General features: G+C 41.0%; 1 protein-coding gene and 1 long non-coding RNA gene across 6 annotated transcripts in view; one reads left to right on the top strand and one right to left on the bottom strand.

Annotated features, from left to right (window-relative positions):
* NTNG1 (netrin G1) overlaps nt 1-19,587 on the top strand; it is a 158,855-nt gene that overhangs the window by 78,355 nt on the left and 60,913 nt on the right. For all 5 annotated transcript variants that reach the window (XM_040610202.1, XM_040610200.1, XM_040610203.1 and 2 more), the window contains exon 4: nt 19,101-19,273. In XM_040610202.1, the coding sequence (XP_040466136.1) occupies nt 19,101-19,273 (173 nt within the window). The remainder of the gene's footprint in view (nt 1-19,100; nt 19,274-19,587) is intronic.
* Nucleotides 4,691-15,271, bottom strand: LOC121095425. Its single transcript, XR_005830095.1, has 4 exons — nt 12,022-15,271; nt 9,696-9,793; nt 6,231-6,322; nt 4,691-6,160 (listed from the first exon to the last, which is right to left on the bottom strand). It is a non-coding gene; the product is annotated as an uncharacterized LOC121095425 (long non-coding RNA).

Genomic DNA, 19,587 nt, shown 5'->3' with positions numbered 1-19,587 from the left:
TCCCTCAGTAGCTGATCCTTTAGGTTTTAATTTGATATATGACGCTAGCGTTCACTGCAACACAAATGTCCTGGCCATTGGATGCTTCCCATCCATTGTTTGGGGGGGAGGAAGGGTCATTTGAGAGGTTTGGGAGTTTTTAACCTTACTTACCTTGGCTATATTTTTATAGCCTTATCACATTTTAATTGGCTCCAGATCTTCTCATTGTATTTATTGAACTGTGGCCAGCTCTTCCCTTACTTAGAGCTGGAGGTGTTGATTTTGCCACGCAAGCCAAACCAGGAATTGCCAAAAAAAAAATAAAATTAAAAAACTTAGCATTCCTGTCCCCCCAGTTAGAGCACAGAAGGTCCCACCACCCTCTACACTGCCAGGGGAGCAGAGCCAGTGGGAGCAGGGTGCAGCGGTGGCAGTTGGGACAGGGGACAGAGCTGCAATAGGAGAAGGTGTCTGTTTTGTCGGTGACCTGCTTTGGGAAATCCTCCTTCCCTCCCACACCCTGCATACCTCCAGCTGCTCATTTCTCACTGTCTTGTCTTCTCTTTTTGTTGATCATCACTCCTTCAGTGGTATCGCATGGGGAGTCGCTGCCCATGTGGCTCAAAGAAGGAATGGAAACCTTTGGCAGGAACATCTCAATTTACAACGAAAAAGTAAACCTATTATATTTTCTCAATGCAGAAAATTGCTTATCATTTAATAAGTTTCATTAAAGATACTGTGCTTATGAAACCATGCCTCCCCTCCTTTAAATGCCCCTGAAATAATTCTTCCAGCAGGACAGCAAAACAGCAAGGAGCCAGTTACATTTTTAATCGCTTCTGTCCCATAGGAATTGCAGTCTGTCAGCAAGGGCAGCTCCTTCCCCTCTGCAACACAGGAGAAGAATTAAAAGATGGGAAGCTGTGGTCCAACAATGGTGTGTTGCAGTTATTAATGAGGTAAAGAACAAACAATCTGAGCGTCATTAACTCCTAATATTCTGCTCCTGAAAATTTTTAACCCGTTCCACAAGCTAGATCTGGACAAAAGAAATTAAAAAAAAAAAAAAAAATCCCCCTTTTCCATTTGTGTTTTTTCCTGAATGGGGAATGGGGAGTGGAGAAACAGTCGTATGAAAGACATAGGGAACAGTAAAATAATGTGAAATTTCTCCTTTACTGTACATACCTCAAAAGAAAGTTTCAACAGCTTAGAATCCGTACTCAAACCAGTTTGCATCGTTTTACCTTGTGATCAGGTAGGTCAGTTAGTTACTGCAGGAATAACCCTCAACGTAGGTGATTCTTTCTGAGATTCATCCTTTCAGGCGGATGACAGCAACAGCCTCAGTTCCAACATGTACAAATAGCTCGTGTTTTAGGCTTGATGTCTTAAAATATACATCTGGACTTTTGTGTTTTTACAGCTACAGAGAGATCAGATTCTGAAATCTTTCTTCATTCCAGTGGCTACTTTTGGAGACTAATGCAGACTTTGGATTTTGTGGTCTATGTTTGTTTGTTGTTAATGCTTCATAAAATATACATGCTCTAAATAGGAGAGACACAGGAGAGCAATACCATCAGAATAAGAAAGGATTATGTGTCTTGATTCCAAAAGCAGGTGAAATGCTATATTTAATGTAGTTCATTGGTTTCCTCGCTGTACAGTCACACCCAGGTTTTGGCTAACAAATGCGCAATTAGCATGTGGCTGATGTTCAGCCTGCCTGTCAGTTGTGAAGAGGAGATACCTGTGGTGTAAAGGTTTCATACAAAATGCGTCACATTAGATTTTTAGAGGCATTTGGCATTCAAAATTAAACCACCTACACGTGGATTAGTGCTGGCTCTTGGAAAAATTGGGGGGGTTGTAAATTTTTACTGTGTTTTATTATTCCAGGGCTTTTGGAAAATCTCTCGCATTTATTACGACCACCAAAAGAAGAGCTTACTCCCTGAGAAAAGTTTCTGCAGTTTAAAATGAGCTGAGTATGTGCTGTAACAGGAGAGAGGCCTTTTGGACTGCTGTGCAAATACTGCTGCAATGCAAACACAATTAATAGAACATAAAGTGCAGTCTCAATGCCCTGTATGCAGGAGCTTCCCCCTAGTTCCTAACACAAGAAATGCATGCTTTTTTATATCCTCATAAGCTTAGCACGTTTTAAAAGAAACCAGGTTTGAAAATTCAGCTGCTGTAACTACATTAGGCAAAGAGGAAAGGGAGAGAACTCCTGCGAGGCACAGCGGAGACTTCATCCTAGGAGAGCTGTAGGCAGCAGCCCCGGGCACTTGTCCTGCCCCGCAGCTGCGGGAGCGGGTGCCAACACCACTGAGAGAGGGCCAGTGTCTTGTCACTGGTGTTACTGGGGTTTGCAGTCCGCAGTGCCTGCACCTCGGGAGAAGTCTGTTACAGAGTAAGGCTATTTTCCCTGATTTTATCATTTTTTTTTTATCCTCAGAGGTAGGTCAGCAGCTGAAAACCCAGAGATTATCATGAAGAGGTAAAACAGACAAAACAGAAAAGTGATTTGTGGGTTGTGGCGGGTGGGGGGGGAAGGAATAGAAATTTTGTATTCTGAAAGTTACATTCCACTTCTGTTACAAGAAGCTTGGACAGGTGCCAGAAGCTTGTTCCCTTTGTGATACGATTATATGGCCACTAAGTCATTTGGTTCAGTCAATTTGCTATATATCATGATAAATCTGTATATAGCCGAAAATCCACAAAGTTCTGCCCTTTTCCTGTCCTGAGGTTTTCTGCCCAACATGAAAGCAGAGAACAGCTTTAACAAGATCTGGGGCCACTTCCGAGTCCTGTGTGATGCTCCCCTCCTGGCTTGGGAAGATAAAGAGGGGAGATGCTGAGCAGGACATGAGAACAGATGAGGAAGGACAATGAGCAGTAATGGTGGGGACAGGAGGTCATGACGGCTGTGGGCACCGTCCTAAGTCCCAGTGGAACTCTCTCCTCTGCAACTCTGCCAGTGTCTGAGAGAGAACACAGCACTGAAACATAACAGACATGAACTCCTTTATCCCCAGAAGCATTACTTTTGAAAATATTTCAAAAAAGTAGTCATTATTGTTTTCTTGATTTTTTGTTTATATAATTCAGGAGGTTTCTGATAATTATGCCCAAGTTCATTAATGATAAAGGTCTATGTCATGTAAGAGTTCTTGTTAGGATCCTCTCAGGGCACCTTGTCTCTTCCTACCAGTCAGATCTTCAGGACAAATCCCTCTTCTTTCCCTTTGATGGCAGTGTGCAAACAAAAAAACAATTCATTTTGAACAGCAGTCTCCTCAAGTCCTTGCCCTGAAGAATGCTTTAGTGCAAGGAAGGTGTCCTTCACCGTCTGGCTGTCCATGCCCTGAACAGGATCCTGTCCGATCCCGCTAGATCTATTCCTTGTAACATGCTGCTGCTTGAGAAATAGATGGGGCTAGGCATGCCCGCGGTAATGACGGGGATTCTTTCCCAAATCTGGGTTCTTTCTTTACCTGCATCTATTAGTTCTCTAGTATTGTTCACAGAGCTTTGTGATATATTTATTTTATATATATATATATGTATATATGCATACATTTTACTTCCAGATTAGCTCAAACATTCTTTGAGAACAGAAACAGCCTGTGCGTTTTCCATTGGAGCTTGAGGCTGAGGAAGCCTGCTTGACATTTCAGGGAAAACGGCAAAGTTTGTATAGGAGTTTAAAAGCTACGTTGTGCAAGATGAAATTGCAAAGGTTTGTTCTTTAGTATAAACATATACTGATTGGTTTTATCAGCAGTATTTCATAATTTCTTTTCCCCTATGACAGCCTTATATTATTCATAACTTGCAGTCTATTCCTTAACTTTTCAGTTATAAGAGTTTCCTGGTGGGGGTTGAAGAATGTGAAGGGAAGTATTGATTTGAAACATTTGAAATATAAATGAAGTTGTTTAGTTCTTCTGGTACATAGAATATTATAGTTACTGGATCAAATTCAACCTCCTACCATGTCTATTTTCATAGACAACAAAAAATGTTCCTGACCCCTCAGAGGACAGTGCAATTCAGCTCTAGCCCCTGTCTGACCATTCTTTGATGTACCCAATATTTGTTAAAAACTAACGTGAATAATAAATGTTTCAGTGCATGTGAAGGCCAAAAGCGATCACTATTTTCTTTGAGTCTGACATTAGGGTCAGAATCTTAAGACTTTGCTGTGAAACTACCAGTCCTTTGTCACTTAAACTTAGAGAATAATATCAAAGCAGTATCATCAGCCTCATTTCACAGAGAGAGATGTACACAAAGTCTCTTGTCCCATGTCATGTGAGTTTGGGGCTAGGGCAAGTATTAAACCCAGTGGCAGACCTGTTTCAGCACTGGGAGAAAACCAGTCAGCGTTGGTGGCACTGCGATGAGCAGACATAGGTGCAGGTCCATCTGTGTCTCCTGCTTGCTGCTCCAAGGCCAATGCCAGAAGCCAGGTCTCCCCTTCCCCATCTGAAATCTAAGAGCTCCTTTCCAGCTGCATCTGGTAAGTGAATAGGACTGCCTAGCTCTGGCCACCCACCTCTGAGAAGACCATTAGGAGTCATACCCATAGACCATCTATCAATTTGCTGTGTTCAGATCTTTCATTGGTAAAAAGCCAGTAAATTTGACCCATGGTATCATCTATCTCAAGCTTTCTAATACTAAAGAGCATTTGTAATTTTCCCACCTTTGTATAATTCCACTGACTTTAATAAAACAGTAAAATGTTTGCAGAATCTAGCCAGTTTAATGGCTTCAAGAAAACAGTAAGTAGTGTATATAATTAAACAGTAGTCATATAGTATTTTTGAAAAAGCAAAAAAGCTTTCTCTACACAAAGTCAGCAACTGAAATACAGTAGGAGAAAGAATTTTTTCGAGCTTTAAAAGATAGTTAGAACTTTGTTTCCTGAACTATTTAAAATTAGTCTCAGCAAATAATTTCTTTGTGCTATGTAGTTATACCAACAGGGCTAGTGATAAGATGACCCAATAGCTTTTTTCCCAGTAAGTTAGCTATAGGATGCTAAGTTGCTTTTGGCATACTTCAAATGTTATGCACAGACACAAACTTCTCACTTTTCATCTAGTTTTCTTCAGCAGGAGAAAGGATTAGTATTTTTGAACTATACATTATTCACAGAAGAAACTTGTGTCAGGGATACCTAAAAGTATCTTCAGAATTCAACCCACATTAATAAATACTTTGACTAATTTTTTTTGAAAACTCAAAAAAGGCATGATTTTTCCTTTGGAAATATTTTTGTTCAAAAAATTGTCCAAAATAATTTCAAAAAAGGGATTTGAAACCTGAAAATAAAACTACACATTTCATTTGACACAAATTATTTCCCCCCACCCCCCAGGGTTTTTTTCAGTTCAGTCAGTGAACTGAAAAATCAATTATTCACACAGCTCTACTGGCAAACAGTTCTTATCATAATAATTCCAGAGGGAATTACTCTGTGACAAGGAGCTGATATTGTATGGAATTTAAAAGTTAAAAAATAGAGGCTAGCATGATAAACAATAAGAAATGTTCTATTCAGATTTTTCACTTTTCACTTTCAAATTATGACCTCCAATCAAGATAAAAACTAAAAGAGAAAAAGAAAAAAAAAGAGAAAGATTACATATTTTAAAGCAGATGTTGAGTGCCTGTTTTGGTAATAAGAAGCAGACAATTCCCAAGTTTTTTAGTTAGATCTGTGAAGCCTAAGCATTTTGAAAATCAACCGTGCTAAAACACAAGAAAACACCAGAACAAAGCCACTTTTGAAATGTTTAGTCAGCTTTGTTTGCTCTGAACTGTTCATTATGCACCCTCAACTTTGATAGTTTAATCATGACTACATTGCAACACACTCCAGAAAAGAATACAGCTGCCTCATGCCTTACAATTGTCCTTAAAGTTCAGCGTCATGATTTTTCAGAAAGAGATCAATTAACCTGCCCTCGTAGGACGCACGTTCTCCTTAGCCCTTGCGAGTAGCATCACGCAGAGGCACGTCAGGACCCGGTGCAGGCAGTGGCTGGGACGCTGGCGCTGGCAGCATCCTGCCCGCCGCTTCTTCCTCTCTGGTAACGACAGCAACGCCGCAGAGGGAGAGATGTGATTCAGAGTCCTCACATTCAAGCAACACCTAGAAGTAATATCAGCAGTAACCAGCAGAACAGCAAAACGCTGGGAGGGAACAGCAGGACACGCTTTACCTGTGTAAAAAGGTGCCCTTCAGAGCAGCTGCAGTAATGATTCCTGGGCGGTGGCTTCTGTGTGGATGAGGAGCAAGGAGCAAGGTGTCAGCCTGCAAAAAGGAATATTAAGCTAGTTCTCAGTGTTAGGTTTGGGCTAGGCTGTGTCTTCACAATTCAAAAATATTTGACATATTTATCATTTAATAGTATCTACCAAGAGGACAGGCCACTAAATCATATGCCAAAAGTTTTCTTGTCTCACAGAAGAACAACCTGAATGACATACCTGTGGCGCCCTTGCTTAGCCCAGTGGTTTTCCTGCATGTTCAGTCAGCACCTAGCCATCTCAGGGTGATACTGAGAAATAAATTGTGCTTTTATCAACAATTCTTTACCTTTCCCCTACACTTCCCTATAAAACGTGACAGATAAAAGAAAGACAATCAGATATTGAAGTACATGTCTTTTTAAAGCACATAAGACCTGGGCTTTTCAGGGTCCGTTAGGTTGTGTGGAACTATCTATTAACAGAACTTGACTGGAACGAAAACTCAGCCTTAGTTCTTTACGTGTGCTCGATTGCGGGTTGTGTGTACTGGTGGTACACCTGCAGCAAAGGGTAGCCAAAATACATAGCAAAAAACCCCAAGGATGTGCTCAATATTCCTTTCCTCTTTGGAGAAAACTCTGGCAGTTTTAGAAGAGATAAGTGGGATCTCCTGATCAACTGCCCAAAGCTTTCCTGCCATCTCCTGCCCCTTGCTCTGACTCCGCTTCCCTGGCGCATCCTGCGTGGCTCCTGTTGCTGCCGGAGCCTGCCCAGCCAGGTGGCCTGTCAGAGCCACCATGAGTTAGGTAGAACCAGCTGCTCTGACAGGGTTAGCCAACCTCCATAAGTGATTCTGCTTTGCATTTGCATTTTCTCTGAGTTATGACTCATTGCTTTCTTGGAAACAAATCTTTCCCTGGCCTCTCTGTTTGTTTGGAAGGCGGGGTGGAAGTTTCCTCAGGGCTTTGTTTGATTTGTAAAATACTCTCAACTGCAGACATAAACTTAACAAAAGGGCTTAAAAGCAGAGCTGGTTGCAGCAGGTGCCTGTCAGAGAATGTGCAGGGGAGAAGGTTCCTCACTAAATCATGATGCCAGGAGCCACAGAAAGGCTTCCCTGCTACTGACTGCAGTAGGAACAGGACCAAGCTATCTGTTGCATTCAAGCCATCAGAGAGGTCTCACTTTTTCAAGTGAAGCATGGTGTCCGAGAGTGAGCATATGTGGGGTGGGCTGTTCTGCATCTCTTTTGTGCCCCTGGGCAGGGATCTTGCCCTACTGGCTGCCGTAGCCGCATGGTGGCCAGCCCTCACCCTATGCGAAGGGACACCCAGTGATGACAGTGGCGGGGTGCCCCTGGATGACAGTGGCGGGGTGCCCCTGCCCAGACTTAGGGCTTACATCGACTGCTCCCGCCAGGAGCATTGCTCAGAGTAGCACAAGGTATATTTTCTCTCCCTCAGAGGTAACCCACTGCAGCCCATACCCTGCTCTTCCATATACAGCGTCCCTGCAGCAGTAACTACTAGGGGCACATTCCAGCCTTTAAATGAGTCCACAGGAGGTCTCTTAAACAGAAATGCTTTAAGATCTTTTGAAAAGAGCAGCAGATGTACTGCTTCACAGAACTGGTTTCCCTGGTGTCGAATTCTGTGTGCACCATGGATATTTTTATGCTGCTTTTCTCTATTATAGTCCTCAAAAAGTTACCTAAATCAGTATGAAATTAACCTTGCTTGTTTCTTGTGTGGCAGAAAGGCTGCTTCTCTGACAATGGCTCATGAAAATACCTTATTCCCTACTGTGACACAATAGGCGCTACACCCTGAGTCTTTGTCTAAGTTTAAAGTAAAGATATTTCTGCTTTGACCAGGTCTGTGCAACATTAATTGTGGACACAAATTTGTAACAGCTTACTTGGGGTGTCACTGCATGTGAGAATAAAATTTCTCCCATTGCAGAGAGTTAAGTAACATTTTTGAATGGTATTGTAAGCATGTCCACTTGGATGGTAATTTAATGACCACAATTTTAGACCTCCCACACAACAAATTGTTCCTTTTCAGTGTTGTGCTGGGAAGAAGAATTCAGGGTACCAGCTGGCAGCTGATACTGTGAAATACTACTTACAAATAAAGGCAGGAAGTTTGGTGTAATCACTAGCATATTAGAGCAGCTTTCTTGGGATTGCTACTGAGCAGATGTAAAACTGGTATTAATTAAATTAAACTCAGAAAAATTGGTCTCTCAATAAACTTAAAAGTGGTAATGCGCATTAATGCAGTGCCAGGAATTTCAGATCTAATGTTGAGGTTTGTATCAGGAGAAAAGAGAAGAAACAGTGACTCCTAAACTTTTTAACTTTCCTTTTTAAATTTGCAAGCTATAAACCTTCACAGTGATATATTGCTGCACCTCTCATCTGAGGTTTGTATATCACATTCTTAATGATCTAGCAGGTTGTGGTACAGACTTTTACAACTGCTGTGATACAGTGGTTAAATTCTGCCTGGTGGTATTACAGTGATTAAAAGAGAAGGTGTGCTGTAGGGTGTCTGTTGGTGCGTATTGACCTGGTAATGACTTACTGCCCAGCAGGTGAATGGCAAACTAAGGCTGATTGAGCAGGACACTGGACAGCAGCAAAAATTTAAACATAACAGAAGCTGTGCTTCCTTAGTATCCGGATGGCCATGAGGAGTAGTCAAATCTCAGCCAGCATGCTCCTTAATTGTTTTGCACCATCAACAGATAATGACAGGGTACTGCCAAGCATATTGCACTATTCCAGCTGGTGGAGAGAGAACTGCATTTTTTTGTCCCAGTAGCCCTTCTCTCTCTGATGCATAACAGTATGGGCAGCTGAGGACATTCAGGTTTTTTAACATCTCCTAGTTTTTCTTGGCATTTAGAACAAACCAATTAGAACACATACGATACAACATGGCAACTCAGACCGCCGAAGCTGGGTACCTCTGCAACAGGTGTGCTTCCCACTCTGCCATCTCATCCCACCTATGTATCAAGACATTGATTGCTGCATGAAGTACAGCAACGTAGTCAGTGAGGTCAGAGGGAATCCAGTGAGAAAGAAGGACATTTCCAAGTGGGAGAGAAGGAGAAAGAAAACCTGATTGTAACACTGATGTACTTAAAGCTTACGTCTGCTGCTTTTTTTTTCCATTCTTCAGTGGTAGTCTGTGAACCTACCAAAACAATCCCTAGTGTTAAATGATCAGCTGGTAGCACTGGAAGAAATTTTCGTTATTGATCTCCATCTTAGCAAGAGACTTTGCTTCCTCTCTGGGAGAGACATGACTGCTATCGTTCCCTTTCAGCATTTGTTGTGTAGATCAGAAGAGCTTCCTATTTCTGAAGTTAAAGACCAGAGCAAAATAGATGCATGGAAATGATGTAAAATACCAGCATCCTACCTTCTCAGCAGTCGTGTCCCTAAAAGCACATCACGCCTGGGCTCCTTAGCCTCCACTGACTCCCAGTTTCCATCCCATGCTTGTTCAAGGTCTTGGGCCTGTCATTCAAAATGATAAAAAGATTATCTGCCATTACCTAAAAATACAGCCACCAAGCCTAGGATAATATGAATGAAAGCTGGAAACAAATCAGACCACGTTTCAGACAGTGTGAACTAACATAAATTCATTGATTCTACTGCAGCCAGATGGATTTACATCAGCTAAGAATCTGGCAAACCGTGTTCATGGGTGAAATTATTTGCAGAACATGCTGCTGGCAAACTCCAGCAGATTTTATAGGCACTCTCTGTATTGACACATTTCCATGAAAACTAATATCTCTGAAGAAAAAGCAAAAATGAATATTTGGGAAGGAGATGGAAGTTAGCTCTCTACAGCAGCTAACAGCAGCTATATTTTCAGGCATTTATTTCAGCTTTAACACTTAAAGAATACAAAACTAAAATTAGAAGTATTTGGCCATTCTACTTGGCTAGGTGTATCTTAAGTATTTAATATTAAGGAATTTGTGGGGGTTTTTAATGTGGTAAACTGAAATTACTCTGACTTAGAATTAGCTGTTCTGTTCTACTAGGCATAAGCATCATTGGATTGTTTTTAGACTTTGGACCTAAGAGACTGAAGTAAGTCTGAATATTTTCATATCTGTTGGTCTGTAAATTTTTTTATCTAGCCAAAAAATGAGAACAGTTTCAAGTGCTTAAATGAGGTGTTGGTAAGAGGTTTAGTAGGTTACTGCCTCCTCCTTTCTATGTTTGAGTTCCGAGTGTTGCTGATCTAGCCTGTAAACATTTTGGTTGCCTCTGTTTGTTCAAAAGGATGTCATCTATTGAACTACTGCATTTCAGAAACATTTGCAGTTTATTTGGCAAGGTAAGGTTGCTCGTGGCCCACCCTTTGAAAGGGGCAGGGGGCAAGGAGCGGCGAAGCCGAAAGGACTTGCCCCACGAACACTTGGCTTCAGAAGGAAGACAGTATGGATCTGTCAGGCAGCACACTAATCAAATACAGATTGAGACATAAATCGATCAGTAGTGATCCTGCAGTTCTTGTTCATATTGACCAGCATGTAACTTGACAGTAGTTCCCATTTAAATAATCAGAATATGTAGAAATGCGTGCTAGTGTGTGAACACAATAGGTGTTATAAACATTTTTTTATTTAAATTTAGCGCTTGTATACTCTTATTGTTGGGCTGGCTTAGTGCAAACAGCGGCAGTTCTGTGCCCTGCACGCTTTCTGTGAGGCTTGGGAAGTCCCTACTTCCATTGCAAAGGGAATTATGCTGCCCTTTTGGACTTTATTTTCTTCTTTAATTTCAAGCTCTCCAAACTGCTTGGAAGTAGGCCACTGAGAAAGCAAAGCAAGGCAAACATGCTCGCTGTGCCTGAGTTTTGCTGTTCCCCACTAGATAGATTATATTCAGCTGAAGGAGAATAAGAAGCTATTTTCCCCAATTTTCCATACTGCCTGTGGGAATCTAATTCAATTTCCTCCCAAATTTAGCAGTGAAAACTAAACAGTAAAGAATAAAGTTGAAGAGGCTTCTGTAAATCTCTGGATTCCAAGGTACTAAGGTGCAGCAGGATTACTGAGCGCAGGTTAAACTTCTTTTCTAGCCACAAAGCTACTTACAGATTTAAGAAGCTTAAAAACCTGATCCAACATTAGTCCTTGCTTTGCAAATGAAAGAATAATATATCTACCTATACAAAGTTATATTTGTTATTATTGAATTTTTTTTTTATCCTTCATTATTGATGTAGCCCCATTCCACAAAGGAGTTTATTCTTTCTTTTTTTCAGTGGGAGATTATGATGTATTAGATAAAATCAGGGGAAGGGACAGGGAGAAAGACTGGTGACCAAATGCATTTCCAGAAATAAATAAATGAAAGAATGAACTCACATTTCATTACTCTCACTACAGTAGCTACATTTTACCAGCAGACCACAGGGGTCTTATTCATAACTTCCAGAAAAAAAGATGTAGTGCCTTTTTGGACTTGGATTCCATACAGCGACATGGATTCAAGACATTCATATGGCTCAAAAAATACTGAATAATAACCAGAATTTACTTTTCTGCTTCACACGAGCTGGAACATTTGTTCAGCAGACCTACTTGCAGCCAGCAACCCATGCCATTTTTTGATTGCCAGCTGTCCTTAGTTTTTTTGACCCTTTTAGCTCAGAACTTCTTCAGACAGATAGTCCCTGCAGTGAGCACTGGTAGCCTAGATTGCAGTAATTATCTTGTTACCTCTTTTATGTGTGTGTTCTCGCTGTCTGTTCCATCCTTGCAGAAATAAATTGGCCAGCAATCATTTTGTTTCTTCACAACAGTGTCCTTTTTACTTGTTTTCATCCCCACAAAATCTTCGATAGCAAAGCTGTGTAGACATCTATTACGCTTTGGAAATTAGGATAAGGACCAGCATGCTTTGTTTTTTTGACATGATGTGGAAAAATCCTATGATATAATGAATAAAAATATTCAGCAGACGTGATGTTTCCGAGACTGTGAGCCTCTATGAAAAGATGTTCCACTTGTGAGAGAAATTTAAAGGAAAACCAGACTTATCTAAATATTTTTGTGATGTTCACACCTTGTACATGCAAAGGTGTGAGAGTTCTGTCACTTACCTGTACAGTTTCTCAAGTTATAATGACTTTGTCTCATAAAGTGTCAAAAAAAAAAAAAAAAGAAAAAAGAAAAAAGAAGAAAGTTACACCTCAAAAATGAGCAATTCAGAACCAGAGCTGGTTTTATCCCAAAGATTTCATGGTATGTTTTAAAGGTGCTTATATTTTCAATTTCTCAACCTACAATCTCTTCTTCCTGCATGGCTGAGGTATCACTTAAAATGTATTTGCAATGTGGAATTTTCATCTTTGTCTACATTATATTAGAAAACTAGATCTCACTGGTGAAGCTGCCTCAAGGTCATTAGTAAGCTTGAGAGCCGTAACGTAGGTGACAGCCTTAACACGTTTGATGTCACGCTGAACACAGCCAAGTCCTTTAGGACAACTGTAACAAGGTGCTAGAAGCAGTTGCTAGCACTGGAGAGCTGACTAAGGCTCCTAACGTTGCTAACAGCATTTTAAAATGCCTAATTAAAACTGTGCAGGGATGGTATTTTGTGTTGTATGTGCACCACGTTGTGTGGGCAGTAATGCGAAGAGCAAACACACCAACTCCTCTGCAAGTTCAGGCTTTGCTTACCTGGGAGCAGAGCACTGACTCCTGGCGTGTGAAAGCGAAGAGTCTGTGCAGGGGGGCTTACAAGTTGGTTTTAAGTTTCTAAACTTTGGTGATGACCTAGAATGATCCAAAGATGTATTTGAGCAGGGAACATATGGCTAGTCGTTAAAAATGTATCAAGGAGCTTCTCTTGTCTGTCTGTCTTATGAACCATCTCTTCGACGTAAATGATCCCCTCATGTGCCCCCCAGTCTGTTGGTTGGCACTCACATGCAAGAGCATCAGCACGCTATTAACAATTACCTTAGTGATATTTACAGCGTTTTAATGTCAGTTGTCTGTATGTAAATAGTCTGCGAGGAACGCAGCGTGTGGGGGGCTCCCGCTCCCCCTGCGGCAGCACTGCTCCTTCAGCGTGCCGGAGCGCTCCCTGCGCCTCGCGCAGCTGCCAAGGATGTCGGCTCGGTTGCTTTATGACAAAATAATGAGTCTGTCAAAGATGAGTGGTCAGAAAAACAAATTCGTTCTCCCACACAATTAGAGTTTATAGCGTTGGACAGCAATATCAATCTCCAGCGATTCAAAATTGAATTTGCACATTGGAGGGAAATGTGTTCTTGCGTGTGCTGTAACCAGGCTGCTTAGCAGGAAGAGTCCTGGCAGGTTGCACTGGGAAGATGGATATCAGCTGAGCTGTGGGAACATCAGGACGGAAGTTTCCAAATGCGGACAAGTGTTGGGGTGACACAAGTGTTCACTTCCACAAGCTCAGCGCTGGCAGAGCCGTTCTCACAATGATCAGCAACAAAAAATTCGGAAAACTGTCACCAGCTATAACAGGCAGACAGCTGTTCTGTGCAGGCAGAAAGCTGTTCCAAGGCCTGCATCTCCCTGTACGTACCCTAAATGCTCGTGGAGTTGTTGATATTTATAATCACAGACTTCAGAGTTTCTTTGTAAAGACATACAAAGCATTAGACCTCTGTGGTGCCATTTGCAGTGAGCATATACTGTTATCTCGGAACTGCACTTTGCCCTTAACATTTGCTTTATCCCTACATGGGATTTTGCCCTTAGGCTGTTTGCTGGTGTAGTGCAAAGGCTGCAGCATACATCCTCTTACATTTGCCATACCTTAACCTGTACTCTCAAACCTGCTCTACTTATTACAGCTCCCTCAATCATCCCTTCTCAGTATACATGCAAACCCACTTGATGTGCCAAACAGCTGCTGCCCAGTAATTGCATTTCTGGGCATGTGTACATAATACCTTGTGAAGCACTTTGACTTTTTTCTTTCGATTTCAAGAAGCCATATAGGCATGAAATATTGTCACCTGGAACTCAGTACAGAGGATGTGGAAGCAGTTTTTTAGGTTTTCAGAACTTCTGTGTTCTTACACATGCAGCCAAAGTGACCACATTCTTCTAATGGAAGCATCTACAAGGGCTATACAAAATTTTGTGTTTAAGATTTTTGTGTGTAAATCTAATTAAGTGCTTTGTTATCATCTCAGATTTAAAGCAGGAACGGCTAGGAACAGCCTTTCAAAGCAAGCATTTAAAGAAATTACAAATGGTACCTAGGATTTTCAGTAATGATTTATCATCATGGATATTCACATAAGGTAACAAAATATTTCCTTACCTCTGGAGTAGAAAAGAAAGGGAATCTTCTTTTAAAAAGATACAAGACAGATGGAGGACTCTGACCTTGAGCAGTCTTCCATAGGAAGCTGTTGTCCACATCCTGATGGTGATCAACTGGGAGCCCATCAGCTACCAGATCAGTGGTGCTTGGCTGCTTCACAGTTACCTGCAATGCCCGAGGTCCAGGCTCTGCTGCTTTGTTTTCACACTGTTACAGTCCAATATATCTCATCGCAAAAGTGGTTCTTACATGGTCCATCTGGATGATACTTTTACCTAAATAGTCTTCTTTCTGTAATCTTAAATATTTCCATTTTCCTTACTGCTTATCCCGCAAATAGAAGTAGTTGTTTATTGTACTCTAGTCATCTCTCAGCCCGGCTACGCACATTTACCTCTTTCATTAATCCAGAGGAGTCTGTCCCTCAAGCAGAACAGGCATTTCTCTTCTTTGCAGAAGTCTCTGAGGTTCTCCATACATAGTCTGATGAGGTCCCTGGGACAGATTGCCCAGTTCCTAGTGCAACCTTCCTGAAACACCAGAAGTACACAAAATATTATTTCCCCGCTTCAGTAAAAATGCCTCTCCGTATACCACACAGAATTCGGCATTGGCTTGTTTTTCCCCAGCCCTGGTACCCTCCAACTTATGTTCAGTTTGCTTTCCACAGTTGCTTTCTGTTCTCTTTCAGTTTTAGCACTGTCTGCATTTTACATTCATTCAGTATTCAGCTACGTCCTTGATTTGCTGTGGAAATCATGATTAATCTCTCCGGGATCTGTGAAGTGACCTCAGCAAACATTGGTGCCAGCGAGAGGAGAATCAGAGCCCCAGTGGTTCCATTTCGGAATCCTTTTTTCTGCTCTTGCTCCTTTACTCCCTGTGTATAGCTACTGACACCAACAACAGCTCCAGTTTAATCTCTTCAGATTCCATTAATCTTCAGATTTTTTTCATACTTGTATAACACTAATGATCATGAACCAAACCCAACTTTTATGTTGCCTATACACTAAGAAGGCAAAGGTAATGTTTTTTTGTCACACATTGTCTGACCTTTTGTGGTCTGGGTTTATTTTTTTCTAAACATTTCTTTTTGTGCCCGCTTTAACTAGCTCTCATTAACTCTACATTTGACATTTTTAATATAAATGTCTTTTTTTACCTTGATCTTTGATCTTTAGCTAGCCTTGTAGAAAACCACAGTGACCACATTTGTTCCTTACCTTCTTCTCCTTGAAAATTGTGCACAGCTAAGTTTGACTTATTCTGGGGGGTTTTAGGATTATTCAGCATTGTCGTCTCTTTTTTGGCTTGTTGTTAATGTTAGGTTTTGACTATCTATTCTCTGCCCACAAAGGTTTTAGATCAGACCTTTTTTTTTTTTTTTTTTTGTAGTGATTGAATTTGTTGTTTTCCCTCATTGACTTTAAATCTTACGTGTGAAAGGCTACACCTCTCTCCCTGTTCTTTTTTATTTTGGGGGAGGGGTGTTGGCAGGGAGTGTTGGGGTGGGGGTTTTTTGTTGGGTTTTTTTAATTGGAGAGAGTAGAAATCTTACTCTCCATTCTCTTCAAGATGGTATTATTTGGAATTTTTGTTTAAGGCAGGATGCAGCATTCTGGGAGATTCTTCTGGGAAAGCTTTCAAAAATGCATATAAAACATCCAAATAAGTTAATTTGCAGAGAGGCACTGATTGAATGAATCTGTGATTATTCTACCGGTTTAGGGCAGGAAGAACCATTTAGCATTTCCTCCATTTAGGACACTTAAGTGGCTAAGATGTCCTACAGTATCTGGTTTGTGTGTGTGTGTTCTGAATGCCCATATGAGCAATGATTTTTTTAAATCTCAGTTAACAAGTTTTTAAAATTTGAAAGAAGGTCCCCAACTACTTCCCAACTACAAGAAAATATATTTTGCTGGTTTTGTGAAAACCTGCACGTACTTGGTACAAACACAGACCTCCAAAATCTTTGGGTTTACTTTGTCTTTTGGAGCTCGGTGGCTAAAATCACAAAAGATGCCTCCTGCAGAAACCCTGCCAATGGCGTGGGCCCTGCCATGTGGACTGCAGAACAGCTACCATGGCATGATGCCACAGCTCTAGGCTGAGAGGCGCTTCCTCGGCAGCAATCTTGCCCTAAGAAATTAAAAAACTGGGCACCAGATCAGGCAACGGAGATATTTTGTACTGTCCATGCTCTCTTGCCTGGGAAATAAGGAAAAGGAGGAGGCAGCCTATGAAGAGGTATATCACAGTGGAGTTAGGAAATGCGGGCAATAAAAGGAAGTCAATATGCATGAGAACTTAGTGTGTAAATATATATATATATCTCCATACATATAAATATATACATGTGGTTTTAATATAGATACATTATATATATACACACACACAGATATATATATATATATATATGTGAAGAGGCATGGGACAGGATGGATAGAAGCGGAGGGAGATGGAGATGGCCAGACTCTGCCCAAGACATTTAACTGTGCAAGCAAAACTGAGGAAGGGTCAGTCTGTCTCTTCAGGAACGTAGGACAAGTATAGCATATCTAAGAAGTGCCGACAGACTTTGCACAAGGTTTTCTGACACGACCATTCTTTATTTTCAAGTGCTTATTGGAAGAGCTGTGCACATGTACACCCATTAGCAGATGTACCTACATTTATTTTCCCCCACCTCAGCTCCCCAACAGCCTGCAGCACCCTTTCAGAGCCCTAGGAGCTTTTCGTCAGAATCAGCTGGCTTTTTCTTCCTGCCTAGATCAGTTTGCTGCCTCTGACACTGATGAGTCCCTCCAACAAAACAGAAATCTCCCCCTGAAACAAACCAAATCAGTTCCTCCCTCTCTCATGTATTCTAGTGACTCCACAGACTCTCCTGCTTCTTTCTCCTCTGACTCTACATCTTGGTCTTGTCATTATTGTATCTCTACTGTTTGGGAGCCTTTCATTTTCATATTCCTGCGGACAGTAAAACCACCCATTACTTGTCTCAATAGCAGTGCCATTTACCAAAATCTTTAATCTCTACATGAGTAGGCATATATAATCCACTGACACCCAGATAGAGGCATCTTAAAATCTGCAGTGGCTAGTCTTTGAAAATTTACTTTGCAATTCATACAGTCTTTAAGCATCAATATTTTGGAAACAATAAAAAAATGAATCACACTTTCTTTTGTCTAGCATATTCAAGACATTTTGGTAATTTCAACGTAAAAGGTGCCAAACCTGTTTTTCTTTAGGATGAGCATTGCTCAAATAACAGCGGTTTCACCTGCCTCATTTGTAACATCGAGGAGAATGCTCCACCATCTACTGTATTACAGATTCTTGTGGATTTTCTCCAGCAGCCACTTATGACAACTGCAAGCATGTTTTACCCTGGGGATATATATGTATGTGGCCAGTTGCTTCAGGTCATATTCCTTCCAAATGGAAGTCAGCTTGACAGCTGCTAATTTGCACTTGGCCATTCGATGTGTTGTTTTGCTCTCATTATTGGTCACTGTATGGAACAGGTGACAAATGCCCACACGAGAACCCTTTAAATCACTAGATGCACAATCATTAGGAAAACAAACAGGCAGGGTCGTTAAATACTAGTTTTCACTCCAGCCCCAAACAGAAACGGATTTTAGCTGGTTTTGACATCTATTGGAAAGAGGTGGAAAGAGGTGACAATACCTTACTGTTTATGAAACTAGCTTCCCGTTCTGTAGGTGTCCTTGTTTCAGGGAAAGGGGGAGATTTAAGGAAAATACAATTGTTCTAAGACCAGATGCAGAATGGTTTATCTAATGATTTTGTCACAAGGTTTGATTAGGTGTTCTTTCTTAAGGAAAAATAAATGTGCCTACCAAAATACTTCCTCAGACCTTCAGCTACTACAACTATATCAAATTAAAGTAGAAAGAAAAAAATTCCTTTCTAAGCAAGGGAGTACTTGCTGAACAAGAATGGCAAAACACCATTATAGTGAGCATCCTTTCTATTGAAGTGCGGCATTGCAGAGGATATTTAATGGAAGTCTCTTTTCTTAGACTTCCAGGGCCTAATTTCAACCTTAATTTGGGCCAGATTCTCTAAGGACATAAGCAGAGGACTTGTTTTGTTCCTGGGAGTAGTGAGTAACTCCTGAGTTTTTGCAAGATTATAGACCTGTCTGTAGTAAAAATTATGAATAATTTAGTTGATCTCAGTGGAGCTGCATTAGTGAAAACAAGAAAAGATTCAGCATCTTGGAGTCTTGGTGAAATTACTGCTTTTAGACCTGTGGAAGCTGAAGATATTACAACACGCTATTTAAGTGATGTCCGGTCAAGCATGCTAAAACGATATGGGCAGAACACACAGAAATAGAATGATTGTCATAGGACATGCTTTACTAAGACTTAATCTGAACTTAAACTCACCTTTAAATAATATCCCACTTTTTCTTTTTTTTTTTTTTGCCTTTTGATAATAGGTGTAAGTGCAACCTTCACGCTACTGGCTGTAAAGAAGAAAACAAAAGACTACTTTGTGAATGTGAGCATAACACAACTGGCCCAGACTGTGGAAAATGCAAGAAGAATTACCAGGGCCGACCGTGGAGCCCTGGTTCTTATCTGCCTATACCTAAGGGCACTGCTAATATCTGTAAGTAGTTCCATATAATACGGATATTTCATTACTAGAATTCTGCCCCATATCATGATTCTGAAGGAAGATTAATGCTGGCAAGTTTGTCATTTCTTTATGACCCAGTGCATATAATTGGGTGAGGTGTCAAACTGTGTTAATTGCAAGTATACCTCATCTGTGCTCTTACATGGTTGTAAATAACTTGCACGAGAAATGCATGTTCGTATCCATAGACAAATCCCTAGCCACTGCAAAGAAAGGGCCAAGATATGAAAAGATTAGGACCCTTCACATAAAAAGCGCACACAGAGGAGAGAAACCGGTGGGAA

Source organism: Falco naumanni, chromosome 11 (assembly GCF_017639655.2).
Source record: "Falco naumanni isolate bFalNau1 chromosome 11, bFalNau1.pat, whole genome shotgun sequence".
NCBI classification, from domain to species: Eukaryota; Metazoa; Chordata; class Aves; order Falconiformes; family Falconidae; genus Falco; species Falco naumanni.
The sequence above is the reverse complement of the archived record's forward strand: the minus strand, read 5'-3'. Positions and strand labels throughout refer to the sequence as shown.